Below are 24807 nucleotides of genomic sequence, written 5' to 3' on the forward strand. Positions count from 1 at the left end.
TGGTTACGATGATCAAATAGATTTTTATTTAACTCTATTTAATAAAAGAATTACGAATGAAAAATGGTTGCAAAATATTTTTAAATTTAAAATATTCATTTTACCAAAATGAATATTTATTGCTTTTGGTGTGATTATAAAACTTCTTATTTTATTCGATTGTTTTTGAAAAAAGCTTTTCTCAGAGAAAATCATAATTAGTTATCAGACAATACTATGAACATCATGTTGTAATTCATACTAGCATATACCAATTACAATACAGCCTAAAATCGATTTTGTCACTTGTCAATTACCATGACATTTTTTTTAAGTGTCAAAAATTATGTCAAAAATATAATAAAGTAATTTTTCATAACTTATTTTATTTTTTCATCGATACAATAAAGTGAAATGTTCCATAATAATACTAGAGATTATGAACTATCACAGATCTTAATAAAGCATTCAAAACTCGTCTGTCTCTTCTGATTTTATTGCTTAGAAAGCTTTGGCTCATAAGATTTACAGTCCTTTTCTTTCTTTTCAAGGATTTCAAGGCTTTCATTTTGTCATAGAATGCTTGTGAAGGGGTAGCTTTAAAGTAGGTTTGAGATTGAGAGTCTGGAGATGATGGTATTTCCTCCATGGGCTGATCTTCAACATCCTCCTTGCTTTTAAATTTTGTACACAACTAACAATTATGGCAAAAAACTGCCGATTATATATCAATTGTTCACGTTCACATGTCCTACGATGCTTTCTTATTAAATTTGCAATAATGAAAAACTAATATTTAATCATCAAATGAAATGGCATTCGTATAACAAATGAAGTGTCATAATTAAAATTCAAATGCCGAATTCGTACAAAAAATTACGAAATAAACATATTTATGAAAAGATTTTTTCGTGTTTGTCATTTTAAAAGCAAATTGGCATAATTTCGTAATATTTATTTTTTCATTAGCATACCAATTAGCAGTTGAAAAAACTTTTCATTTTTTTGACAAAATAAACAGTTTTTTGGATGTCCTCTAAAATTTAGTTTTAAAATTTAGTAGACTTAGGCGTTTTGCTTGCAACAACGACAATGTACCTTTGTTTTTCTTGAGTAGCGTCATCTTTTATCGCTTTTAAACTTGTATAAAATTGCATAATATCGTCGGGATGGTAGAAAAACTTATCAAGCCAAAAAATATCTAATTGGAGATAATAGAAACAAAGTTTTATTTACTATCTTAAGTTTTACGTTGACAAAATAATAGTTTTATTCCAATAAGCGTCAGTTATATTATAATTTGAACAATAAAAAAAAAATATTCTGTTTAATGTAAATTCTATTGAAATAAAAGACCAAAATTGTAAATCTTGTCTTTAAATACGCAGAAAAATAATTAACATTTGTTATGAGATAACAACAGGCAAACAAAAAATTAATTGCATTAATTTTGACATTTGTTCTTAACTAATTTTGATACGCTATATTCAAATCTGAAATCGCACATTTATTCTATGGTATATTTTTAAAAAATTTATTTTTTAGAAAATTGAAAGATGAAAGAAAAAGTAAATGACATGTTTAAAATAAACATTTTATAGCATAAACGTCATCCTATCAGCCTCAAACTTTTTATAAACTTAAAAAAGTGACGTAAATTTGGATTTTGAAAAGGATTCCAAACAAATCGTTTACTCATAATTAATCTCGTTTGTAAAATTCCCTTTATTCAACTTGATGCTCCAACAGTGGTCTGCCATCATGTGTTTTTCCGAACGTCCTTGATAACGGTTATCCATTTTCTTAAGGTCTCGGTGGAACCGCTCTCCTTTAAATAGTCATCTTGACCAGGAAATTGGTTAAAATGACTATTTACATAATGAAGTTTTATACTCATTTCGCATCGAAGATCATAAAAGGCCATCAACGTTCAGATAAATCTGAAACTCCTGTTTTTTTTTCTCTATTTTATTTCTTCTTCTGGCGGCAGAGGCTAAAATACTAATTCCTGTATGGAGCTGGCCGCTAGATGGAGGCCGAAACCATCGCGATGGTCTCCAAATCATCATGCCTCCAAAACATCTTCTGACAGCGGCCGCCAGTGGCTTTCGCTTTCCGATTGGCAGTGGCCTCAAACATTCTGCATCCAAAATTGGTCGCGTGCAACATAATAGTTAAGCTTTGATAGGAGAATGTTATGGTCTACGGTGTCAAAAGCTTTATGTAAATCAATGAAAACCCATACTTTTTGTAATTTCGATAAGAACGTGAGGCTTTTACGAAAACCAAACTGGTGTTTGTATAAGTATTGTTTTTGGTTTAGGAAGTCGTATAATTTATTATGCATAACATTTTCAAAGATTTGGCTTAAGTTAGAAAGAAGAGAAATTGGACGATAGCTGGTGCAGTCAACCGTAGATCCTTTTTTGTAAGCTGGAATAACTTGGGCCAGCTTGAAGACGTCAGGAAATATTCCTTTGCAAAAAGGGTTTTTTAAAATTATATTTAGTGGTTTACACAGAATTCCTGACATCAGTTTTAAAAATTAGGTCGGAAAGCTGTATGCCGAGTGATTCCACTTTGATACGGAGACCTAAAGGTAACGCATTTTAATTAACAACCAATATGCATATTTCATTTAAGCATTTACTATATTTATAAATTATACTTGACTACATACTTGTGGTGAACTGGACTGTATTTAAATATTTCTATATCGAACCATATATACGTAAATATATATACACAAAGCAAATATATGCATCAAACACATATTTTTAAAAAGTTTAGCAGATTTAACTGAATTATGTGTTAATTAGGGGAAGATTTGATGGAGAGAAAGGGAGAAAATCAAGAAGAAAGTATATGTATGTAAGTATACTATTTAAAAATGAAAATAGCATTTTAACTGAGTTGAGTATTATAGTCTACTAATTGTTGGTATATTATTATCTAAACTTTTGTAAGAAAATATAATCTTAACTGATGTAAAACTTTTAGGTAAAAACTTTTCAGATTTCGACTTCCTTTTTCAATGACAGCAGTGGAAAAAAAATAAGGGTTTGGTTGGGTTTAGTAAGATTAGGTTAAATGTCAAGATTTGCTTTTGTTTAAATTATCAGTCATAAAAAATGCAGCCTATTTTGTGCATGTTTTTTGCTAACATTGTTGCGCTACAATGAGGAAAATCTGAGCCTCGTTCTTTAGATGATTTCTTTTGAAGGAACTTGTTCTGGAAGTCAAGCACATCTGTGTAACTCGTAAAGCTGGTATAACTTTCAGTACAATGAACTCCCGAGTTTTTTCTCGGTGTCTTTATCTGTGATGCACCAGCCAAAGGAGTTTTGAAAGAAGCTGTTGGACACATTTCAAAGTGTGAGCTTGTGAGCTTTGGAGAGTACATTGCTCACCGCGTTGTGTTTAAGGCCCAAAGTTCTTATCTATTAATGTCTGATGCAAGTTTTGATCAATGACTTTGTTTTAGATTACATGCATCTAGTTTGTCTTGGAGCAACAAAATTATTTTTGACTTTTTAATGCAGGGTCCTAAACTACGTAGGCTATCAAACTTTTAAATAGGCGATGTTTCTAAGAAGCTATTATCTTTAAATAGCAAGTTACCGTCCGACATTGCTTGTCAGCCACCATCGTTGTCTGAACTTGACAGACGGAAAGCGATAAAATTCAGACATTTTTTGCTTTATACTGGTCCTCTTATGTTGAAAGTTGTGCTTCACAGCAAAATATCTTCTTTCGCTGCATGTTTTTATTTTAATCTAATAATATCTAATAATATATGAAATAATAATCTAATAATATCTAATAATATATGAAATAATAATCTAATAATATCTAATAATATATGAAATAATATCTAATAATATATGAAAAAATAATCTAAAAACTGTAACAATTTGCAAATCGTCAGTTTGAGTTTCAAAACGTAACAAGCGCCTTTTTTTAAACTTCAAACCGTATAAACTTTTCTGTAAACTATCGAGATAATTGCTTTTTACATCGGAACTCATTTTTTATGATTGTGAAATGACTTGCTGATGATAATCATTTGTGCAATGGTTTAAAAGTGAAACATACCAATAGTTTTTATACCAGTCCTGTGAATTTCAAAGTCTTTTTACATTAAATATTGTTATCGTAATAATTTCTAGTAATTATATTACTAATAATAGTGTTATTACTAATACTATTATGACTAATATTATAAATAGTTTAAATTACATTAAAACTAACTTATTTATTCTTTAAACTTTATAGTATTAGTTCCAGCCCTCGTAGAAATATTAATTAACACACTGTGAAAATTTGAAGAAAATTGCTTTAAAAAAACTGAAGATATTTACGTTTTCGTAAGTGAAACATTAAAACTTGAAAGTCTTAAAAATCGCTTTTAAAAAAAAAATTTCAAAAGAAAAAGTTTTTTTTATAAAACTACCACTAGCATAAGAGTTCACATCATCATTCTCCTAAAAATCTCCGAGAAGTAATGGAAAAATAAGTTGTTTATACGTTGTTATGGAGTTGCTAAGGAGTAAGAAATTGCATTAATCACAGGAACAGTATTTTTTTTTTTTTACTTTTAAAGCATTGTAAAAATATAGTATGGACTTTGTACTTCAATGTTTGAAATAATTTTTTTTTCTTTCAAAGTTTAAAGGGGGTTTTAATATAATTACAAGATTGTTTTTTTTTTTGTGTCAATAGGGGGTCGAAACTGCAATGAAGTAGGTTTAAATTAACTAAATCTCTGGAACTACTGAAAATTGGATGTTCAATATTTCGGATTTATTTAATTTAAAAAGTTCTCTTTTGCGATCTAAAAATTAAGTATTCTGAAATACATAGTGATATTTTAGATGTTCTGTGCAATATTGACGCGGAAATACCCTCACTTGAGTTCAAGTCCCTACATAGAAGTGACGTCACATAACATGACGTCAAATTAATGTCCTAACTAATTTTTTTTTTTTTACACTTTATTCAAGTTTAGGAACTTAGTAAGACTGTCATAATGTGGATCTTCAATGTTGTACTTTTTTTTTTTTGCTATTTGTTCAGCACAAATAACTTATTGTTGTTTATGCTAAACTAGTAGCAAAAAAGGTGAAGTTTTTTCTGAGTGTTCAACTGGTCATTTAAAATTACATATTAAAAATGCAACTTTACTCTAGAAATTAAAAGTAGGCATTGACAATTTTAACGTGGAATCTGGTCATCAATGTGCATTATGCCAATATAAATTGTCAGAAGATGCTGTGAAATTCTTAAAAACTTGCAAAATCTGGAATCTTATATTGCTGAAGATGTTAAAATGTCATTTGTTCAAATTGCTGGTTATGTATCAGACAATTATTTGATGGATATGGAAGAACATAATTGTATAATACTGAGCAACACTTTTTTTTAAAAAAAATTATGTACCTCTGTTACTCCAAGATCTTGCGAAGAATCTGCATTAACAGTATTAAAATTCTCTTAGTGATCTGGATGTAAAAATATTATTATATTTTATACAAGTTTCATTTAGTTGCGTTGCTGCTTTCAGATTTTTTCCTATTTTTAAACAAAATTCAACTGATGTTTTTTGTTTGGTTTAGTACCATTTTCTAATCTTTGTAAGAAAATATCAAATTTGTATTTCAGAGAGTAAAGCCAAGGTGAAACAATAATTATGTAAACTGTGAAGTTTTGAGTTAAAAAATATTTCAACGCATTTTATTTACATTGTTCATTACTTTAGGTTGTTCGTTTTCGATGTTTTTTTTTATTTTTTATTTCATACAAAAAAAAAATATTAGGGTATACATTCAAAATACTTTTTAATTTTTAAAGTTAAACTTTATTAATTTTTGGTTTAATATTTGAAGTTAAGCTTTATTAAAGTTACGTATTTTTTTTGCCGTAAAAAAGTAGGCCCCCACAAAAAAATCCATTTGCGCGATGAACAGGCCTGTAGTAGAGAATGCCGTGGAAAAAACCTATCCATTCACTTTTGTTAACGTGAAATGGTTTTTAAAATGGGGAATATTAGTTTTTTAATGCAAATCTTTTCAACTCAGAATTAGAGCATTTTGCGTTGGTTAAAAATTAAAATGGATACAATTTTCCTTCGCTTTTCACAAGCGGGGGTGGGGGGGGGGGGGGAGCAATTGCATCCAAACTCTGATATTAGTAAATACTACTGTAAAAAGTTTGGATGTAATATGATGTAAATAATGTAGATTTCATTTATGTTAGCACACATCATTACGGTAACTTTGTATAAAAGTTAGCTACGTTTTTACATTAATTAGTTTGAATATTATTCATGCAAGACATTTTTTTTTAAAAAAAACAGAAATGGTAAAAAGAAAAGGCTATTTAAAGATTAGAAGATAAAAAGTTTTTATCAAAATAACTATAAGATAATTAAGATTATAAATAAACAACTTTTTTATATTATATATATATATATATATATATATATATATATATATATATATATATATATATATATGTATGTATAACAGCAACATCTCTTATCATTAATCACGGGAGGTTATCAACGTTGAAAATTAGCTGGTTATGCAAAGTAAAATACCAGCAGATGATTGTAAATGTGAAACTTTAAAAATGGTTAATTCCTGGTACAGGGAAATAAAGAGCTATTTCATCGAAAAAAAAGAATTGGTTGAAAATCAGCTGAACAATTTGATCTCGTGGAACTTGCTGCGTGTTCAGTCAAGTCATTTAAAAGTATGGAAGGAGCTTGTGTGAATCTTAATACAGGCAAAACTGTAGTATCAGATTTGTGACACGAGTTCGAAAAAAATTAGTTTTTATTTTACGACCGTCAGGTAACCCTAAAAGGGTTGCTCGCTATATTCAAGAAAAGCTACTGACAAAAAAGCCAAAATCCTTTTCAGAAACTGATGATTGAAGCAAAATGAGAATGGATATAACTACTAGGAATTGCGGATTCCAGGACATTGATTCCTTTTCCATACTTAAGCCGCCATTTTTTTTTGACGTATTAAAACCTTACCATAACCTGCAATGAAGTAGTAAAAATCTTTCTTGCCGTAAGTTCATTCCAGAGCAAATACTTGATCATAATCCATAAAATTAAAACAAGGTCTTTTTTTGTAGTGTCCAATAGCCAAGGTGTGAATACCGTCTTCTAAGATGATTCTTTTGTCGTCGTTAGCGCTGAGTGCGACTTTGTTGATTAAGATTTATAAAATTGATTTTTGAGTTAAATAAATTTCTTATGTAATTAAAAATGGATGAAATAGATGAATTTAGTCTTATTGAGATTCTTAGTGGTGAAGAGGTGAGACATTGTGATGGAGTTGTTATATTGAGAAATCAAGAAAAATATCTTAAATTAGAAAAAAAAAATGTGGAATTGTCAACACGGGAGATTCTAGCACAGATGGATTTCATTGGATCTGTTGGTATAAAGACGGAGACAAAAAATACAGCTTTGACTCTTATGCTCAGCCTCCTCTTGTTGAATTGACTAAATACTTGAAAAGTCCAGTCTTTTACAACAGTGAAAGAGTTCAGTTTGGTAACACTTCTTATTGTGGTCACTTGTGTCTTTATGTTTTAAAAAAATTACAAGAAGGGGATGACTTTCAAAGCGTTGTTAACACACTTTGGTGAAAAAAAAGTCGTGTCTATATAAAATGATTGACAAATTTGGAAGAACTGAATTGGGAAGGTATTTTTATGATCCTTCCTAATCATCAGCCATAACAGGTGATCTCTATGTCAGAACAGATGGAAACAGCACTATCACTGCAGACATGGATTTCAACTCACATAAAATCATCAATATGGGTGAACCGACTAACGCACACGATGCTGCTTCTAAAAATTACGTGGATACACATGCGTCAGGTGGTACTGGCACTGTAGTGGGAACTACAGATTTGGATTTAAAATGATTAATTTAGCTGAACCTACATCAGCCTCAGATTCAGCTACGAAAAATTACGTAGACACGCATGCTTCAGGTGGAACGACTGTAGGTACAACAGATTTGGATTTGAATTCGCACAAATTGATCAACGTGTCTGATCCAACCAACGTACAAGATGGAGCGACAAAAAATTATGTTGACTTGCTGTTGCAAAAATCGAGTCTGACCAGTGTCGTTCCAAGCTCTAGTTTTACCAGTTTGGGATTCAAGTCTCAGACGGTAGCAGCGTTAACAACTTCTCCTGTGTTTGCGTTTTCCGGAAAATCCGGTGTGCTGAGAAGGTTGTGGTTGGCATTATACAGCGCCTCTGGCACGAATATTCCAGGCCAAGTTTTCATTCGAATCTTTACAGACGGGGAGATCAATGTGGGAAATTATTCAGAAACAACAGAAGGAATCGGTGTGGACAATACTGGTCTCGCCACTGATTTGCTTTTTTCTCCTTTGGGAGGAGCTTTTTACACCAATTCTTTGCAAGGTTGCAACATGTTTAACACCACTTCCTTGGGAGGATATTTCACGTTGGATATGCCTTTCAGAAACGACATCTCCATTCAACTCGTGAACAGAAATGCTACTGCCATCACGTATTGGATTCAACCGTTCATTTCCACACTTGCTTCTATTCCTGCGACCATCCCTCTTTACAAGCTGTACTGCAGAACGTTTCGATATTTGAACACCACTTACGGCAGCGAATACGTTTTGCTGAACACCAACGGAAAAGGAAATGGTTTGTCGTTGAAATACATCAGGATGCACATCATTGGCGCTTCTGGAAACTGGTGGGAATCCAGAGTCCGAATGTACGATGGAAATTTACCTCCCGGAAACGGAACCGTTCTCACTCCTTGGACACCGTACAACACCAACAATTACACATATTTTCCAGGATATGACGCAGACAGCACATGCTTCTTTTCATCCTCTGGATTGGAAGATTTTTACTTGTCGTCGTGGAACGGATCAAATGTGACATCGTTTAACAACAAATCGACTGGACTTTTGTATCAATCCACTTCATCCATCGGCTCTACATCCACCATTTCTTTTTACAGAAATTTTGGAGAAGCAGATTCAATGCCTACTGTCGCAGCTGGTAGAAGACTCGTTGTCACGCTCAATTCTGGTGATGCACAAGTCGGCCAATCTGGAAGCTTTTACCTTCTTCTCGGACAAGTCTATTATTACGCCTAATGTACGGATGAAAAAAATTTTTGAAAATGACTTAAATAAATTTCTTGCTATAATAAAAATGTCGATAAGTATTATAGAAGAAGACGATTATATTTATCATCCACTATATAATTATGATTATGACGAAGAACTTAATAATAGTTGGCCTCCTATGTCTGCTTATTATCAACCAGAAGTTAATAGATTAGACGGAGCTAATATATTTAGTAGATTAGACGAAGCTACTATACTTAGTATATTTAGTTGGTCTTGGCCGTCTGATGATAGTTCAGAAGAAGATGATAGTTCAGAAGAAGAAGAGGAAGAGGAAATCGATGATGAAACGTATGAGAGTATAAGGTATTTGTGGAATGGATATGAAAGCGAAGAAGAAAGCGAAGAAGAAGAAGAAAGCGAAGAAGAAGAATACATCGATGAGGAGGAAAAAAGAAATAGATTAAAGATTAAAGCATTACGTAAAGGTTTTCATAAGGATAAACATAGAGCGTGCGCTTCTGATATGAAATATTTGCTCAAAAAGACATCACATTAAATAAACTAGATATGAAATATTTGCTCAAAAAGACATCACATTAAATAAACTGAGTCATCAGAAAATAACTTTTATGTTTGGAATAAAACTTAAAAGCGGATTAGCTTTAGTGAATTTGAGGGAAAGCATAAAATTAAAACTGGATTATTTCAACCACAGCATCATAATATCAGAGTCGGTGGATAATGTGATCATGGAAATTTACAATAACAGCAAGTCAGATGTCATTATTAAAAAAGGGGAAAGTTTATGCTTTGTCAATTTCATTAATGAGTAAAAAAAATATTTTTTTTCGCTTAATAAAAAAATGGAATACAATTACGATGCTAAATCTAAAATTTATCCAGTTCTTCCAACAGCTCCTGCAGATGAAGGACACAATTACCGTCTTCAAAAAATAAGTGAAATCCAAAAAGAGATGGACAACGAGAGGAAAAAGAGAGCACATATGAGCAAAAAGTACCATCGCGCTTTCAGAATCATTTCTTTTGTAGACACTACGTTGCAAGCAGGTGGTGTTGCACTTGGAGTTGTTGGAATTGGAACTTTGAGCACCATCGCTGCTGCCCCTGTTGCGATTGCGTGTGAAGGTGTGGCTATTGGAATGGGGTTTTTATCCATTGTAGGAGGACAAGTAAACAAAAAACTAGCATTAAAAGCGGAGAAGCATGAAAAGATCAAAGTGTTGGCAGAGTCGAAATTGAACACCATCAACAGTCACATTTCAAAGGCTTTAGTAGACAACGTTGTGAGCGATTCAGAGTATGAATTGATTTTAGACGAGCTTCAAAAGTTTAAGAGTCTGATGAAAGAAATAAGAACTAAAACAAAAATCAACATTGACGAGATAACCAAAGAGTCGTTGATCCAAAAAGGAAGAGAAGACGCGATAAAAGCGTTCAACAATATGTTTAAAAAAAATTAATTTAAAAACACAGATAAGTCTGCGTTTAAGTTTTTTTTTCTTGTGTTTTAAAAAATGTCCTTTTTTAAAATACTAGACCCGAACAAGAGGGATGAAATTGTGAAAGAATTTGTTGAAAGAAGAAAAAGAATATATCAAGATAGTTTGAATGAAAATATTTATGATGCTAATCTTCAGACTGATTTGAGCAAGCTTTACAAGCCTCTGATTGAAAGCAATGAAAAGATGATCAAGAGCATCGAAGAAAGACGCAATGAACAAGTGCCTCCCAGTTTTGATGAGACAAATCATTTAGGAGACATTTCATCCGTCTTTTTAAATAGGTATAATACACGTTTCGTAAACGATGTTAGAAGAAATTTCGAAATTAGTAAAATTAGTGATAAATTGTTCTTTAGAAAAATGGAGGTGGAGGTGGATGGAAATGATATCGTTGTTGGAGGAGAAAGGTATAAAGGAACAAAGGGTCTTTGGGAGCTTATGACAGAATCTGATCCTCCAGACAAATTATGGAGCGACGTTAACGATGAAGATTTGGAAAACTATTCAAAAATTATTTTCAACACTGGTGCTATTTACTCGGAATCAAATTCAAACAAGCCAAAAGCCTCCAGAAGCGAAAAATACCGACAAATTATAAAGCCTCTTTGGGATAAATTTAAAAGTGAAACTAAAGTTAAAAAAGGTAATGGCATCATTATTCTTCCAAGCGATCCGAACACATTAGTTCAAAGGTTTACATTGAGCGTAGCTGCATGGCATGCTGGAAATAAAGGGTCAAGAAATGAGGCTGTTTCCATTTGCGATGAGCTGTTGAGACAAAATAGGATTAATAAAGACGAGTACAAGGCTATGATTGCGTATATCGATATGAAATAAAAAAAATCTATGGAAATAAAAAATGATCGTTTATAGAAATAGATATGTTAAGAAGCATATTATGGGTGGAAGTGGGATAATTGACACGCTTAAGAATTTCTTGAGAAGAGCAGCATCTTCAAGCACTTCAAGAGCAGCATCTACTTTGGCTAATAAAATTGCAAAAACCGAACTGGGAAGAGAAGCAATCATGGCTACTAAATCTGCAGGAAAAGAGCTAGCTTCTACAGCCATTTCCACTGCTAGAGATGTGGCTATTGATAAAGGTAAAAAGACCATTGAGAAATTGTATTCCATGACTGGAACTCCAAAGCCACATGAAGCTGCAAAGAATGATCTCAGCCTTAAAAGCAAAGAAAATATTTCAAGCATTGTTAACAGAAAGCCAACTCAAAGCGCACCAGTTATAGATGAATATTCTATGCTTGGAGCAGGATTGTCAAAAAACAAAGCGATTAGAATACAAGACCTGGTAAAAAAGGGAAATGGGCTTTTGATCGCATGAAAAAATTTTTTTCTTTGATGTATAAAAATGGCAAATTCCGATGTTTTAAATTTTACAGAAGAGATTATTGTTGATGAAGAAATTGAGAGATTTGAGTTTCATGAATATGAACCAGTGAATAAGAATCTAAACGTTGATGGAGAAATAAGAATCAATATTGAGCAGCAAGATTTGTTCACGCTTCCATCTGAGGGTTACATTTTGGTTGAAGGAAGACTTTTAAAAGCGGATGGAACTTCCTATGCGGATACAGATGTCGTTACTTTGGTTAACAACGGTATCATGCACATGTTCAGTCAGATTTCTTATCAGTTGTCGAATCAAGAGGTGGAAACCATTTACGAACCTGGGCAAGCTACCACCATGATTGGATACCTCAAATATCCAGTAGAGTTCCAAATTTCAGAGGGTATGAACCAGCTGTGGCAAAGAGACACAACTGCTTTAGCAGATCTTGTTAACAACACTGGATTTAAGCAAAGACAAAATTACATCATTGCACAGACTGAAGAAAAAGGAACGTTTTCGTTCTGCATTCCTTTAAAGCACATTTTTGGATTTTGCGACGATTACGATAAAGTGCTATATGGATTTAAGCATACACTTGCTCTTGTGAGAAAGAGCGATAGTGATGCTATTTTTAGAACAGCTGCAACAGATGCAGGAAAAGTGGATTTGACTAAATTGTCTTTGTTTATGCCTCATGTCACACCCTCTGTCGTAACTAGCAACAATCTTTACAAAATCATTGAATCAAAAGTAGATGTCCCATTTTCGTTCAGATCTAGACAATGTGATACCATCGCTGTTCCTGTATCAAACAACTTTAGTTGGAGGTTAAGCGCAAGATCTGCTAGTGAAAGACCTAGGTATGTCATTGTTGGATTCCAAACCAATAAATCTGGAAATCAAGAATTAAACCCTTCAGTCTTTGATCACTGCGACTTGAAAAGCATGTATGTCACCTTAAACAGTGAAAGGTATCCTGCTGTTGATTACAATTTAGACTTTAATAACAACAAATACTCAAGAGCTTATAGAGACGCATCTAAGTTTGACAATAGACTTTATGGGACAAACGAAATTATAGCTCAGCCCAATTTGTCTGCCTTAAATTATAGATACATTTGTCCTCTTTTTGTTTTTGATGTAAGCAAGCAGGCTGAGAGGTTAAAAACTTCAGTGATAGATGTGCAAATAAAAGCTACATTTAACGCAAACGTTCCTGCAAACACTCAAGCCTTTGCTGTCCTCATTTCCGATAAATTGCTTAGACTTAAATCAGATGGAAGCAGAATGAATATTGTTTATTAATGTCCTTCAAAATAATATTTTTTTAATAAAAAAAATGAGATATACGAAAAAGGATTTGAAAAAATTACTGAAAGAAAACGGAATTTCTAAAACGTCAAACAATAAAATGTCGTTAATGATGCTTGCGGTTGAAAACAACTTGATTGATAAAAACGAATGGATTAAAGACGTGAAGGAAGAGCGACCTGTGGGTAGACCGAAAAAAGGATCTAAATCGGTTACAAGAAGAATAAAATGAAACAGTTTTTTCCGTTTTTTCTGGAATGTAGTAGGAAAGAGACTGACATGATTAAAAAAAGACATCTTGAGCTTCTTGCTTTTGGAAAAACAGGTGTTTTTCGCGAATCTGTTTACGTCACTGAAAACGGAAATTTTAATATTCCAAAAGTATACAGTGATGAAGAGAGAGACAAGCTTTACCAACTTGTATGGAGTGGTGAGACAGAATTTTCACGAATGGAAAAGAAAATCAAAGAACGTCTCAGTACTTGGAAAAACTTGACGAAAAAAGACAGGCTAAGAATGATTGACAAGTATGTGCTTGGTTTGGATTGCGATTTCGAGGAGAAAAAAAAGATTTCTGGAGAATTAAAAAGCGCAATTTTAAATCATTCACTCGGTTCAAAAGACATTGTGTATGAAAACTTTAAGATTCTACAGATCTCAGAAATGAAAAAATCGAATTTGAGTTAAAAAAATCTTTACATAATAAAAAGATGATATATACAAGAAAGCTTTTGAAAAATTTGCTAAAAGAAAATGGTGTTTCCAAAACGTCTGACAATGCAATTACGCTCATGATGCTTGCGGTTGAAAACAATCTGATTAGTAAAGATTCGATTTTGGAAAAATCAAAAGATGTGAGACCTGTGGGAAGACCTAGAAAATATGAGAAAAAAGAAAAGAAACCGCTTAATCCTAAATATGCGAGACTTGGTTTAATTAGAAATAATCCTTTAGGCTTGAGAATAACAAATATTGATACTGGTGAGGTGGTGGAATACAAGTCTACTTATGAATCGAAAAAAAAGACGGGTCATGGCTGGCAGTACTTTGTAAGTCGGAATGGAAAAGTAGATGATGGATACAAGTATGAGATTTTTTAGCGCGATAAGTTTTTAAATTCTTTTATATATTGAATTTAAAAATTGAAGAATGATATAAATAAAAATCTTGTGTTATTAAAATGGAAAACAAAACGGTGAAAGAGTTAAAAGAAATTGCTAAAAAGCAAAATATTAAATATTATTGCAAAATGAGAAAGGAGGATCTTGTAATGGCTTTGCAGGCTGCTCCTCGTAGACGAACTACTGAGGCGAGACCTTTGCCAGTTGTTGTGAGACCTGTCATTGCTCCTAAACCAACGATCATTTCACCAAGACCTGCTGTGGTAAAACCTCCTATTGCTCCGAAACCAATTCATTTGCAAAGACAGATTCTTGATGAGCCTGTTTCAGATTTAACACCTGTCATTATACCAAAACCAGTCATTCCACAGAGACCTTCATTTTTTTCAAGTCTGACGGCAGTTGCAAAAAGTGTGACGTCATATGTTGCAAATAAGTTTAATGATATTAAAGAATGGATAGAACCCTACGTTCCTGAAATAGTCAAGAATAATGTAAGCGAATCAGTGAAACAAATCGATAAAAAGATAAAGTCTATCAAATCACTTGTATTAAGAACAGTGTATAAACATCCCGTGTCAAAACCTTATAAAATAAAATTCAAGTTGACTGAACATTCAGCGGAGCGAGCTGCTAGACAATTTTCTTATAGACCTTCTTCTCGATATCAAGACCTTGCAGCCTTTTTTAATTTGGTGAGAGAGTCTGCCATTCAAACCATGGAAGGAGAAAGGAATACAAAGGTAAGAATTATTTTAACGTGCGAAATGAAATCTGTAAGCATCACGACTGGTGAAGAAGTGACTCGGGAAGCAACCTTTTCATCAAGATCAGAGATTATTCTAGCGGCTACAGATGTAAGAACGCTCATGGGTGAGATGGAAGAAAAAGTCTTGGAAAGTAGTGTCAAATACAATGCGTTGGGATCCAATTGTATCATGTCTAAGATTTTAAGAATGGATATTAACTTTATCGATTATGAACCTCTCAGCGGTTCTTCCTATATTGAGCTGCCTAAAGAGCTGAAAGACAAAAATGCGATCATCAAATGAAAAACGATGACGATCAATGCTTTAAATTGTCAGTTACCAGAGCTCTAAATCTTAAAAATACGCATAACGAACGAATTGATGAAGACTTGGTTCTAAAATCAGAAGAGCTCCATTGGGATGGAATGGAGTTTCCTGTCAAGCTTAATAAAATCGACAAGTTTGAGAAAAATAATCCCGACATCAGCATCAACGTCTTTAGGTATGAAAAAAAAAAACCTTACCCTTTGAAAATATCTGATTTTTTAGATCGAAAGCATTGTGTTGTCTTGTTGTTTATTTCAAACGAAGACACTGACCATTATTGCGTGATTAAAAGTTTGAGTCGATTATTGTCTACGCAAACATCAAAAGGCAAAAGAAAACAACATTGCAGAAATTGCTTGCAAGGTTATGACCAGGAAGAAAAGCTTCAACATCATCAACCTTATTGTTATGATAACATATCCGTAAGAATTGAACTTCCTAAAGAAGGATCAACCGTTCAGTTTAAAAACTATCAAAATAGTATGAAAGTTCCATACGTCGTATATGCTGACTTTGAAAGTTTCGTTAAACCTGTTAACACATGCACCCCAAATTCGAAACACTCTTACACTAAACAATATCAAAAGCACGTTCCAAGCTCCTTCTGCTATTACATCAAATGCTTTGACGACAACCTTTACAAAGGAAAACCAGTCATGTACACAGCAGAAAGCGATGAGGATGATGTTGCTCAAAAATTTATAACCAGTCTTGAAACAGACCTTAAAAAGATTTTCGACAAGATTAATTTAGTAAAAAAGAAAGTCATGACTGATGAGGATGAAAAGAATTTTAAAGAGACTACTCAATGCCATATTTGCGAAAAAGATCTTAATGCTGATAAAGTCTTAGACCACTGTCATTTGACTGGAAATTATCGAGGAGCTGCTCATAAGAAATGCAACTTGGATTATAAAATTCAAAAATTCATACCCATCATTTTCCATAATTTGTCCGGCTACGACGCTCATTTGTTTATTAAAAAATTAGGCGGGAAATTAAAATGCATACCCAACAATGAAGAAAAATATATCAGCTTCACAAAAAGCATCAAAGTGAGAGAATTTACTAATAAGAAAGGTAAACTAAAGGAAGTATGGAAAGAATTGAGGTTTATTGACAGCTTCAGATTCTTACCCTTCGGTTTAGACAAACTATCTAAAAATCTCACCGATAATCAGTGCAAAAACGTAGCTGAATATTACCCCGAAAAGAAACAGTTCAGTCTGATAAGGAGAAAAGGTATTTACCCTTATGACTGGGTGGACTCGATTGGTAAGTTTTCAGAGACGCAATTACCTCCTATTGAAGCATTCCATTCAAAACTGAAAGATGAACCAGCAAAAGTTGAAGACTATGCACATGCTCAAAACGTTTTGAACGAATTTGGATGTGAAACGTTTTAAGACTATCATGAACTGTACAACAAGTCCGACGTGCTGATACTTGCAGACATTTTTGAAAATTTCAGAGACACTTGCTTGAAACATTACGGCCTTGACCCCCTTTGGTATTACACCTCTCCTGGATTGGCTTGGGACGCCATGTTAAAGAAAACTGATGTCGTAATAGAGCTTCTAACCGATAATGACATGCTCAACATGATAAAAAAAGGTGTACGTGGTGGAATTAGCATGATCTCTAATAGATATGGAACTGCTAATAACAAATACATGGGCGATTCCTACGATCCTTCAAAGCCATCGAAATTCATTCAGTATTTAGACGCTAATAATCTTTATGGATGGGCCATGAGCAAACCTCTTCCTGTTAGAGGATTTAGATGGATGGCTGAGGATGAACTCTCCAATTGGAAATCCATGCCGTGCATTCTCGAAGTGGACTTGGATTATCCTGAAGAGCTTCACGATGCACATAATGACTATCCTTTGGCTCCTGAAAAAATGATTATTGGAAAAGTGGAAAAGCTCGTTCCCAATTTAAACAATAAGGAGAAATACGTCGTTCATCACGAAAACCTAAAACTCTATGAACGGATGGGTTTAGTTATTACCAAAATTCATCGTGGTATCACATTTGAAGAACCTTTTATGAAAAAGTATATTGACCTCAACACTGGATTAAGAGCAGAAGCCACCTGCGAATCTGACAAGGAATTTTTCAAACTCATGAACAACTCCGTCTTTGGAAAAACAATGGAGAATATTCTAAAACGCGTTGATGTTAGGCTTATCACCACTAGAAAAGAAGCTTTAAAATTATCCAAAAGCCCTCGATATGAACGAAACACCATTTTTGATGAAAACCTGATCGCGGTTCATATGAAAAGAACAAATGTCTACTACGACAAGCCTGTTTTCTTGGGAATGAGCATCCTGGACATCAGCAAAACACTCATGTTTGAGCATCATTACGACTACATCAAGCCTAAATACGGAGATAAGCTGAAATTACTCATGACTGATACTGACTCGCTATTTTACGAAATAGAAACGGAAGATTTTTATCAAGACATTGCTAACGATGTAGAAAACAAGTTTGACACAAGCGACTTTCCTAAAGACCACCCTGCCATTGAAAACGTTGGATTCAAAGTGGGATTAAACAAAAAAGTTATCGGAATGTTCAAGGACGAGACTGCTGGTAAGCAAATTAAAGAGTTTGTTGGGCTTCGACCTAAACTCTACTCCTATGAGGTCTTTAATGAAAAAAAAGAACACAAAAAATGCAAAGGAATTCAGAAATGTTTGGTTGATAACCACATCACTCATCAAGACTACTACCACTGCTTAATACATAACAAAGAAAAGCTTGCAACCATGAACGTTATCCGATCTCATCTTCACAATGTCTACACTGAAGAAATCAACAAAGTCGCACTCAGCGCTAACGACGACAAAAGAATCATCTTAGAAGACGGTATTCACACCTTGGCTATTGGACACTACAAAAAAAGACCTTGTTTTAATTTTATGGATTATGATCAAGTATTTGCTCTGGAATGAACTTACGGCAAGAAAGATTTTTACTACTTCATTGCAGGTTATGGTAAGGTTTTAATACGTCAAAAAAAATGGCGGCTTAAGTATGGAAAAGGAATCAATGTCCTGGAATCCGCAATTCCTAGTAGTGATATATACAACATTTACCGTCGGTTTTTGGAACTATAAAAGTTAAAAGCTAATCTCAGAGTAGATGAGGTAATACTCTGTGTTGATATCTCAAAGAATTACGAAAATAAGCTGCCCCACGAGATTCAGAGTAATTATCTTGGGCATAAAAATTTTATCATTTTCATGGTAGCCTATTACTTCCATGAAAGTGTTACAGTTGAAAATGGTAAACTTGATGAAGAATCTAATTTAGTGAAGCTGGCAGTGCTAACCGTATTAAACGAATATCCTTCATAGAGATCAAAACGTTTTAGAACCTGTTTTATTTTGGCATAGTTTTCTCTTATATTTCTAAGTGGAGCACTTAGGTAGGGGTAAATTTTTTCTAAATATCTCTCCAAACATTAACTTTTTCGCCAAAAACTAAGAATAACATTTGTAGCTATTAAAAGTCTGTGAAAAAACTATTTTCTGATTTATTTTGTATTTTTAATATATCTAAACATATTGCAACAAAGAAAGCAAGTTGTGAAAAAATAAAGATGTACAATAAATAGTATAGGACAGAAGAAGAATTGAAATGGACATTCTGCAGGGAATTTCTAAGCTAAATTAGCGCAGGAGTTAAGGAATAAATCAGTGTCAATAGAGTTATATGCACACTAGAAAATATTAAAAAGGGTTCTAAATTTGCATAAGTTTATTCACGTTGCCGAAATCTTCAATACGTCATAAAAGCAAAATATTTCCTCAGCAATTAAGTAGGGGAGACAGGTTCTCCTAGGGACGTTTTTAGGTTAATGAGTGTAATTTTTCATCGGTGAATATAATTGAACTTTTGAAAACTGTATATGAAAATATGGTCCTTTGTGCACTTTTGATGAGAATCTCTGCTTTATAATCCAATTTTTTAGTACTTTTTTTTAGCCGCAAAATGAGGTCTGACTTTGTCCCTAGGTACAACATGGGGTTGTACCTAGGGACATAGGTGGTTGTACCTAGAGACGGCGGTTGTACCTAGGGACGCTGGGTAATCGAATACTCAGATTGGCTTCTATTGAGCTAATAATTATAAATACAAAAGAACCTGTAAAAAATCCTGAAAGGAAACTAAAACAATGATATAGATCGTTAAAAGAACTATTTATTTGTAGTGAATGTAACGATATTATTTAAAATAGTTAAAACTAATAAATAAAAAATAGTGAGATCAATTTTTCTAGAACAAACAAATATTTAAATTGTAAATAAACATATTTAAAATAGTTAACACCAATAGATGAAAAAAAGTGATATCAATTTTTCCAGTACAAAAAATGATTGAATTGAGAAGCAGCAATATATTTTGAATAATTAAAACTTATAGATAAAAATGTAACATCAACATATCCAGGACAAAAATACTTTAATTAAGAAACAACAGTGTTCAAAATAAAATAGTTAATAATTATAGGTCAAAAAGAGTGATACCAAATCTTCATTACAAGACTGGTTCATTGGGTTGTAATCTTTATCTGCAGCACTATCGTCGCTATAAGCATTTAAACATCTTTTACAAATAAATTCAAATGGCAGAATACCAGGCTCTGCACATTTTACACAAACTGCATTTCGGCAGACTATGCATTTATTCCATTTATCATCATTTTGTATTATATTGTGACAAACACGGCAAAATACTTGTTTCGAGGAACATGGAGATGATCCCACTAAACGAAATGTGTTTTTTGTTTTCGATTTATATTTTTTAGAAACTTAATTTTTCGGCGGTATTTCCCGTTTTTGTTTTTTCGATTTATCGTTACAAGTTGTTTTCTTTCTTTTCCTCTCCTCTGTTTCCTTTTTTTCTGGCGTGTCAGTAACAATACGTGCTTTACCCTTACGGGAAGGTCTATTGTTTGTCCTTGGACCAGCTTTAGGTAATGGCATTATACCGAAAGGAGACACAGATTTCAGATTTGTACAATCAGATTTTGGCGGTGTTGAAAGAAGTGAGCTCTGAGACAACGTAGGTGGGTTATTATCTTCTGATGTTAGTGGTCTATCAGTCATACTTGATGGCAAAAGTGAGCCCTGAGACGATGTAGGTGGGTTATTATCTTCTGATGTTAGTGGTCTATCAGTCACGCTTGATGGCAAAAAGTCTTCTTCCGAAAATATATCGGGATTCAGTGGATAGAGGCCAAAAACTTTGAATCCATTTATTATATTGGACGGTGTAAACGCTTTTGTGTATGCCATTCCAGCTAGTTCTGCAATGTGATAAATAGTAATAGGCTTTCCTGCATTTTCTGATGATATCATAAAATTGGTTACAGCATTATTGTAATGTGTTTTAAATGGACTAAAGACGGTTCTATCTAACGGTTGCATCTTATGTGTAGTATGCGGGTGAAATGTCACCAAATGAATGCCATTTTCTTTGGCTTTGCCAATAGCATCAATAGAAATGTGACTCGCGTGATTGTCCATTAATAAAACTACCTGGTTATCCTTGCTTGGATGAGCATGCGCTATGAAATGATCCAAAAGTTCACTAAATATTTTTTCGTTCGACCAACCAGAGGGATCTGCTGCCCCAATTGATCCTGGAGGAGCTCCTCTCATCATTGTCATTTGTATATATTTGACTCGAGGAAAAATGAACATAGGTGGAATCGAATTTCCTATCGCGTTCACTGCGGCAATCATCGTTACATTGATGCCTCGCTCACCAGAAGTCATTGCTCCAACTTGTTTGACTCCTCTCTTCGCAAATACTTTTGGACAAGCCTGTACAGTTGAAACTCCCGTCTCATCTACATTATAAATCCTTGACGGATCGAAGTGGTGTCGTTGTAGAATGTCGGTGTATATATTGAAAAAATTCTTCACATTTTCTCGATTGAATGAAGTAGCCCGGCCTAAACTAGCCCCTTCAGGTTTCTTTAATGATATAATTTCCTTAAATTTGTTTTTGAATGTACGCAGCCATTCACTGCCCGCTTCTTGATTTTTTTCCCACTGTTTAGGATATTTTTTATTATTTATTTTGGCAAATTGAAAAGCTAGTTCTTTCAGCTTCTTTGTTGTTAATCCGAAATGAAGTTGAGAAGCTTTTTGAACATACTCAAGCAGTAAACACTCTTTGCTATGAGTAAAAACTTTCCAATGTGCATAATTTGTTTCATACGAGTAATTTTCAGGTCCAGATTCCTTAAATTTTTTGACTTGGCGGCAAAGCATCGATCTCGATATTCCATATTTTTTTGCTGCGCCTCTGACTGTATTTTTATTTGCAACTATTTCCTTCACAGCCTTCTCCACAACTTCTTTATCTGGATCTTGCCGGATTTTTTGTTTCTTGCTGCGTGGCATGACAAACAAAATCTAGAATGAAAATAAAAAATACTAAAGATAACTTATAACTATAACTTTAATTATTTATTGTTATTGGCATAAATTGAATTACAACTATTATTTCCTATTAATTACTGCACAACGAGTCACAATTATATTATTTATTACACCACGATTCATAAATGAATTATTTATTACATAAAAACACAAATAATTCCTGATGATACAGAAGTTCGGCACTCTGTTGTACCTAGGGACATGTCCCTAGGTACATGTCCCTAGGTACAATAGAGTGCCATATTGACAAAAAACGCCGACTAAAAATTTGAGGTTAGGATTTGAGAGATATTATTAACGCAATATTCAAGCAAACAAAATAATGTATTTGTATAAACTAAGAAAAATTTTGTTAAATACATTATAAGGGCGAAATTAAAAAAGAAAAATGTTAAAAAACTTACGTAAAAGGGTTGTAAAATCAATTTTTAATCACCACTTTGCAACGCTTCACACCAACACGATGACACTTCGGCTGTCAACTGACCTCAAGAGGTGGAGTGTTGCCACATACAAAAAATATTATGCTTATACAAAATTCTCAAAATATTTGAAAATTCTCAAAATATTTGAGTGTCCCTAGGTATATGGCGTCCCTAGGAGAACCAGTCTCCCCTAACTTTACAATTCCAACGACATCCCCTGGGTCTACAACTTTGATAAGAGTTTTTGAATTCTCTAAAGTAAAGCAGAAGTTGGGTTTTCTTTGCTTTTCCTCATGCAGAGGGTAAAAACTTTTTGTTCCTAGCCCTCCCAATCGTTTCTGGCTATTGCTTGTTGCCATAGTGTAACAGTGGAACTGCACCTGAAAAACTGCACCTGAAAAACTGCACCTGAAAAACTGCACCTGAAAATTAAACAATATTTTTGGGATTTTTTTTTTTAAGCTGGGGGCTGAAAATAAGTGTTTTAATTATCTATAGCTAAAGTCTAATTTGAAAGCAGTGGCTATTAAAATGCTAGCAAGATTCATTAAGGGAAAAAAAAATTAATCCGTGACATTTCTTAAAATTTGGAAGTAAAATTATCATCTGAAAACAATCTTTCTTGTTTGGTACTCTGTAGCAAAGGATTTTTGGCTCAGTATTCACTAATGATTAAAAGAAAATTTTTAGTTCATTGCTGATTGAACACTGTAACTTAACTCATTGTTAATATTTCAGCCCCTACCAAAGTTAAAATAATAAAGTTATTACCTCTTGAAAATTTTCATTTTCGATTTTTTTGTATGTTTTTTGAAAGTTTTGTCGGACGAAACAAATGAGTAGTATAAATATTTAGACATTTTTATTCACGGCAAATAACTTTAAATAAATTTAAACCTTCTCTTCAAAAGTTTTAGTTTTTTATATCCTCGATAGCTTGGAACTTTTCTCTAAACATTTAAAGCCTTTTTTAATTTACCATTTACTTTTTTTTTACCAGTTTTTATTGGATGAAAAATAATCTTCTGTGAATTTTTGTAAAACCACTTTTATGCTATAGTAACAATGCTATGAAAAATATTTTTTAAGACAGTTTTTCACAGAATTGTCCGAATAGTTCACATTTACAGAGATATTTAGGAAAAACTGACCCCTACCTATGTACTCCCACTTAAACATTTAAGGGAAAATTGGGCCAAAAACAAAGCAGGCTCCAAAAGTTTTGCATCTTATTGACCTGAATTATTACCCTTGGAAGTTAACTAAAACATGGATCCTTATCCTGAAAAGAATGGAGAAAAAGAGGATAATGATGTCTGTCCGCGACAAAAACAGAATTTTTCAACCTTCCCAATGTTGAAATTTACAAAAAAAATTATAGTTCTTTACCTACCATTTTAATTTCAATGCCAAAAAAACATTGATTTGAATACATATAATTGGAGTATTTTATAGAAGATATATATTGACCCATTCGGGGCCGTCAAGAGGATGAACGAGGCCAGGGGTTATTCAATTTCTAGGGCCCTTAAAGCCCACGTCTTGTTTCAAAGAAAAAGTTATAAATATTGCAAACTTATCTTTTTTTACCAAAAACTAATAATTAATAAAGAACATGAGAATGAACAGCTTTTTGTCATTGGTCAAACTGCCCTCAGTCAGTAAGAGGCACAGAAAGAAATTCCCGTCAGTCTCCCCTCTCTTGACAGGTCTGGACACAGCAATATAGCAAAACAAACACACACCACACACACAAATGAAGACCACACTGGAAAAACGATCAAGCTACATTTTTATTGTTTTGAGTAAATTAGATTTTAAACTTCAAAACACCATAGCTCACACCATAGCTCACTTATTTATTAAGTTAAATATCTGTGTAATTTGATCGGTTTTCTAGTTATATAGGCAATTATTATATAGCTAAACTGCAGCCAAATATAACAGGGGGAAAAATTCAAAAAAAGCAAAAATCTAGCTTGATCGTTTTTCCAGTGTGGTCTTCCAGTGTGGTCATGTATGTATGTATGTATGTATGTATGTATGTATGTATGTATGTATGTATGTATGTATGTATGTATGTATGTATGTATGTATGTATGTATGTATGTATGTATGTATGTATGTATGTATGTATGTATGTATGTATGTATGTATGTATGTATGTATGTATGTATGTATGTATGTATGTATGTATGTATGTATGTATGTATGTATGTATGTGTCATCATTTTTTAAGAAAAACTAGTCATTTCAATTTCGAAACTAAATGAACTTTGAAGAATACCTTCTTAAAAGCTTTTTTATTGATAAAATTTAGTTTTTAGCTTTTTTATCAATAAAAAAAAGTTTAGTTATTGATAAAATATCCGTTATTCTTAACAATCTTAGCAT

General features: G+C 33.1%; 1 protein-coding gene across 1 annotated transcript; it reads right to left on the reverse strand.

The window, feature by feature from the left end:
- Nucleotides 1–19194: 19194 nt before the first annotated feature.
- LOC145194683 (uncharacterized) lies at nucleotides 19195–22508 on the reverse strand. The gene is made up of 4 exons (XM_090065843.1): nucleotides 22393–22508; nucleotides 20398–21961; nucleotides 20063–20301; nucleotides 19195–19254 (listed from the first exon to the last, which is right to left on the reverse strand). Exons 2-4 carry the CDS (start codon nucleotides 21947–21949, stop codon nucleotides 19195–19197), a joined length of 1851 nt encoding a protein of 616 aa, XP_089921969.1. The 5' UTR covers nucleotides 21950–21961; nucleotides 22393–22508.
- Nucleotides 22509–24807: the final 2299 nt, after the last annotated feature.

This window comes from Hydra viridissima, unplaced genomic scaffold (assembly GCF_058129835.1).
Source record: "Hydra viridissima isolate aposymbiotic clone 2 unplaced genomic scaffold, HvirCarnegie_v1 scaffold_11, whole genome shotgun sequence".
Classification (NCBI taxonomy): Eukaryota; Metazoa; Cnidaria; class Hydrozoa; order Anthoathecata; family Hydridae; genus Hydra; species Hydra viridissima.

Excerpts from the sequence above, each read along its gene's own strand:
- LOC145194683 (XM_090065843.1), bottom strand. The coding sequence starts at position 21,949 with ATGCCACGCAGCAAGAAACAAAAAATCCGGCAAGATCCAGATAAAGAA. Across the intron at positions 20,302-20,397 it reads GAAAAGAAAGAAAACAACTT|TGGGATCATCTCCATGTTCC; the intron begins GTAACGATAAAT and ends CATTTCGTTTAG. Across the intron at positions 19,255-20,062 it reads AGTCTTGTAATGAAGATTTG|TGTGCATATAACTCTATTGA; the intron begins GTATCACTCTTT and ends AATATTTTCTAG.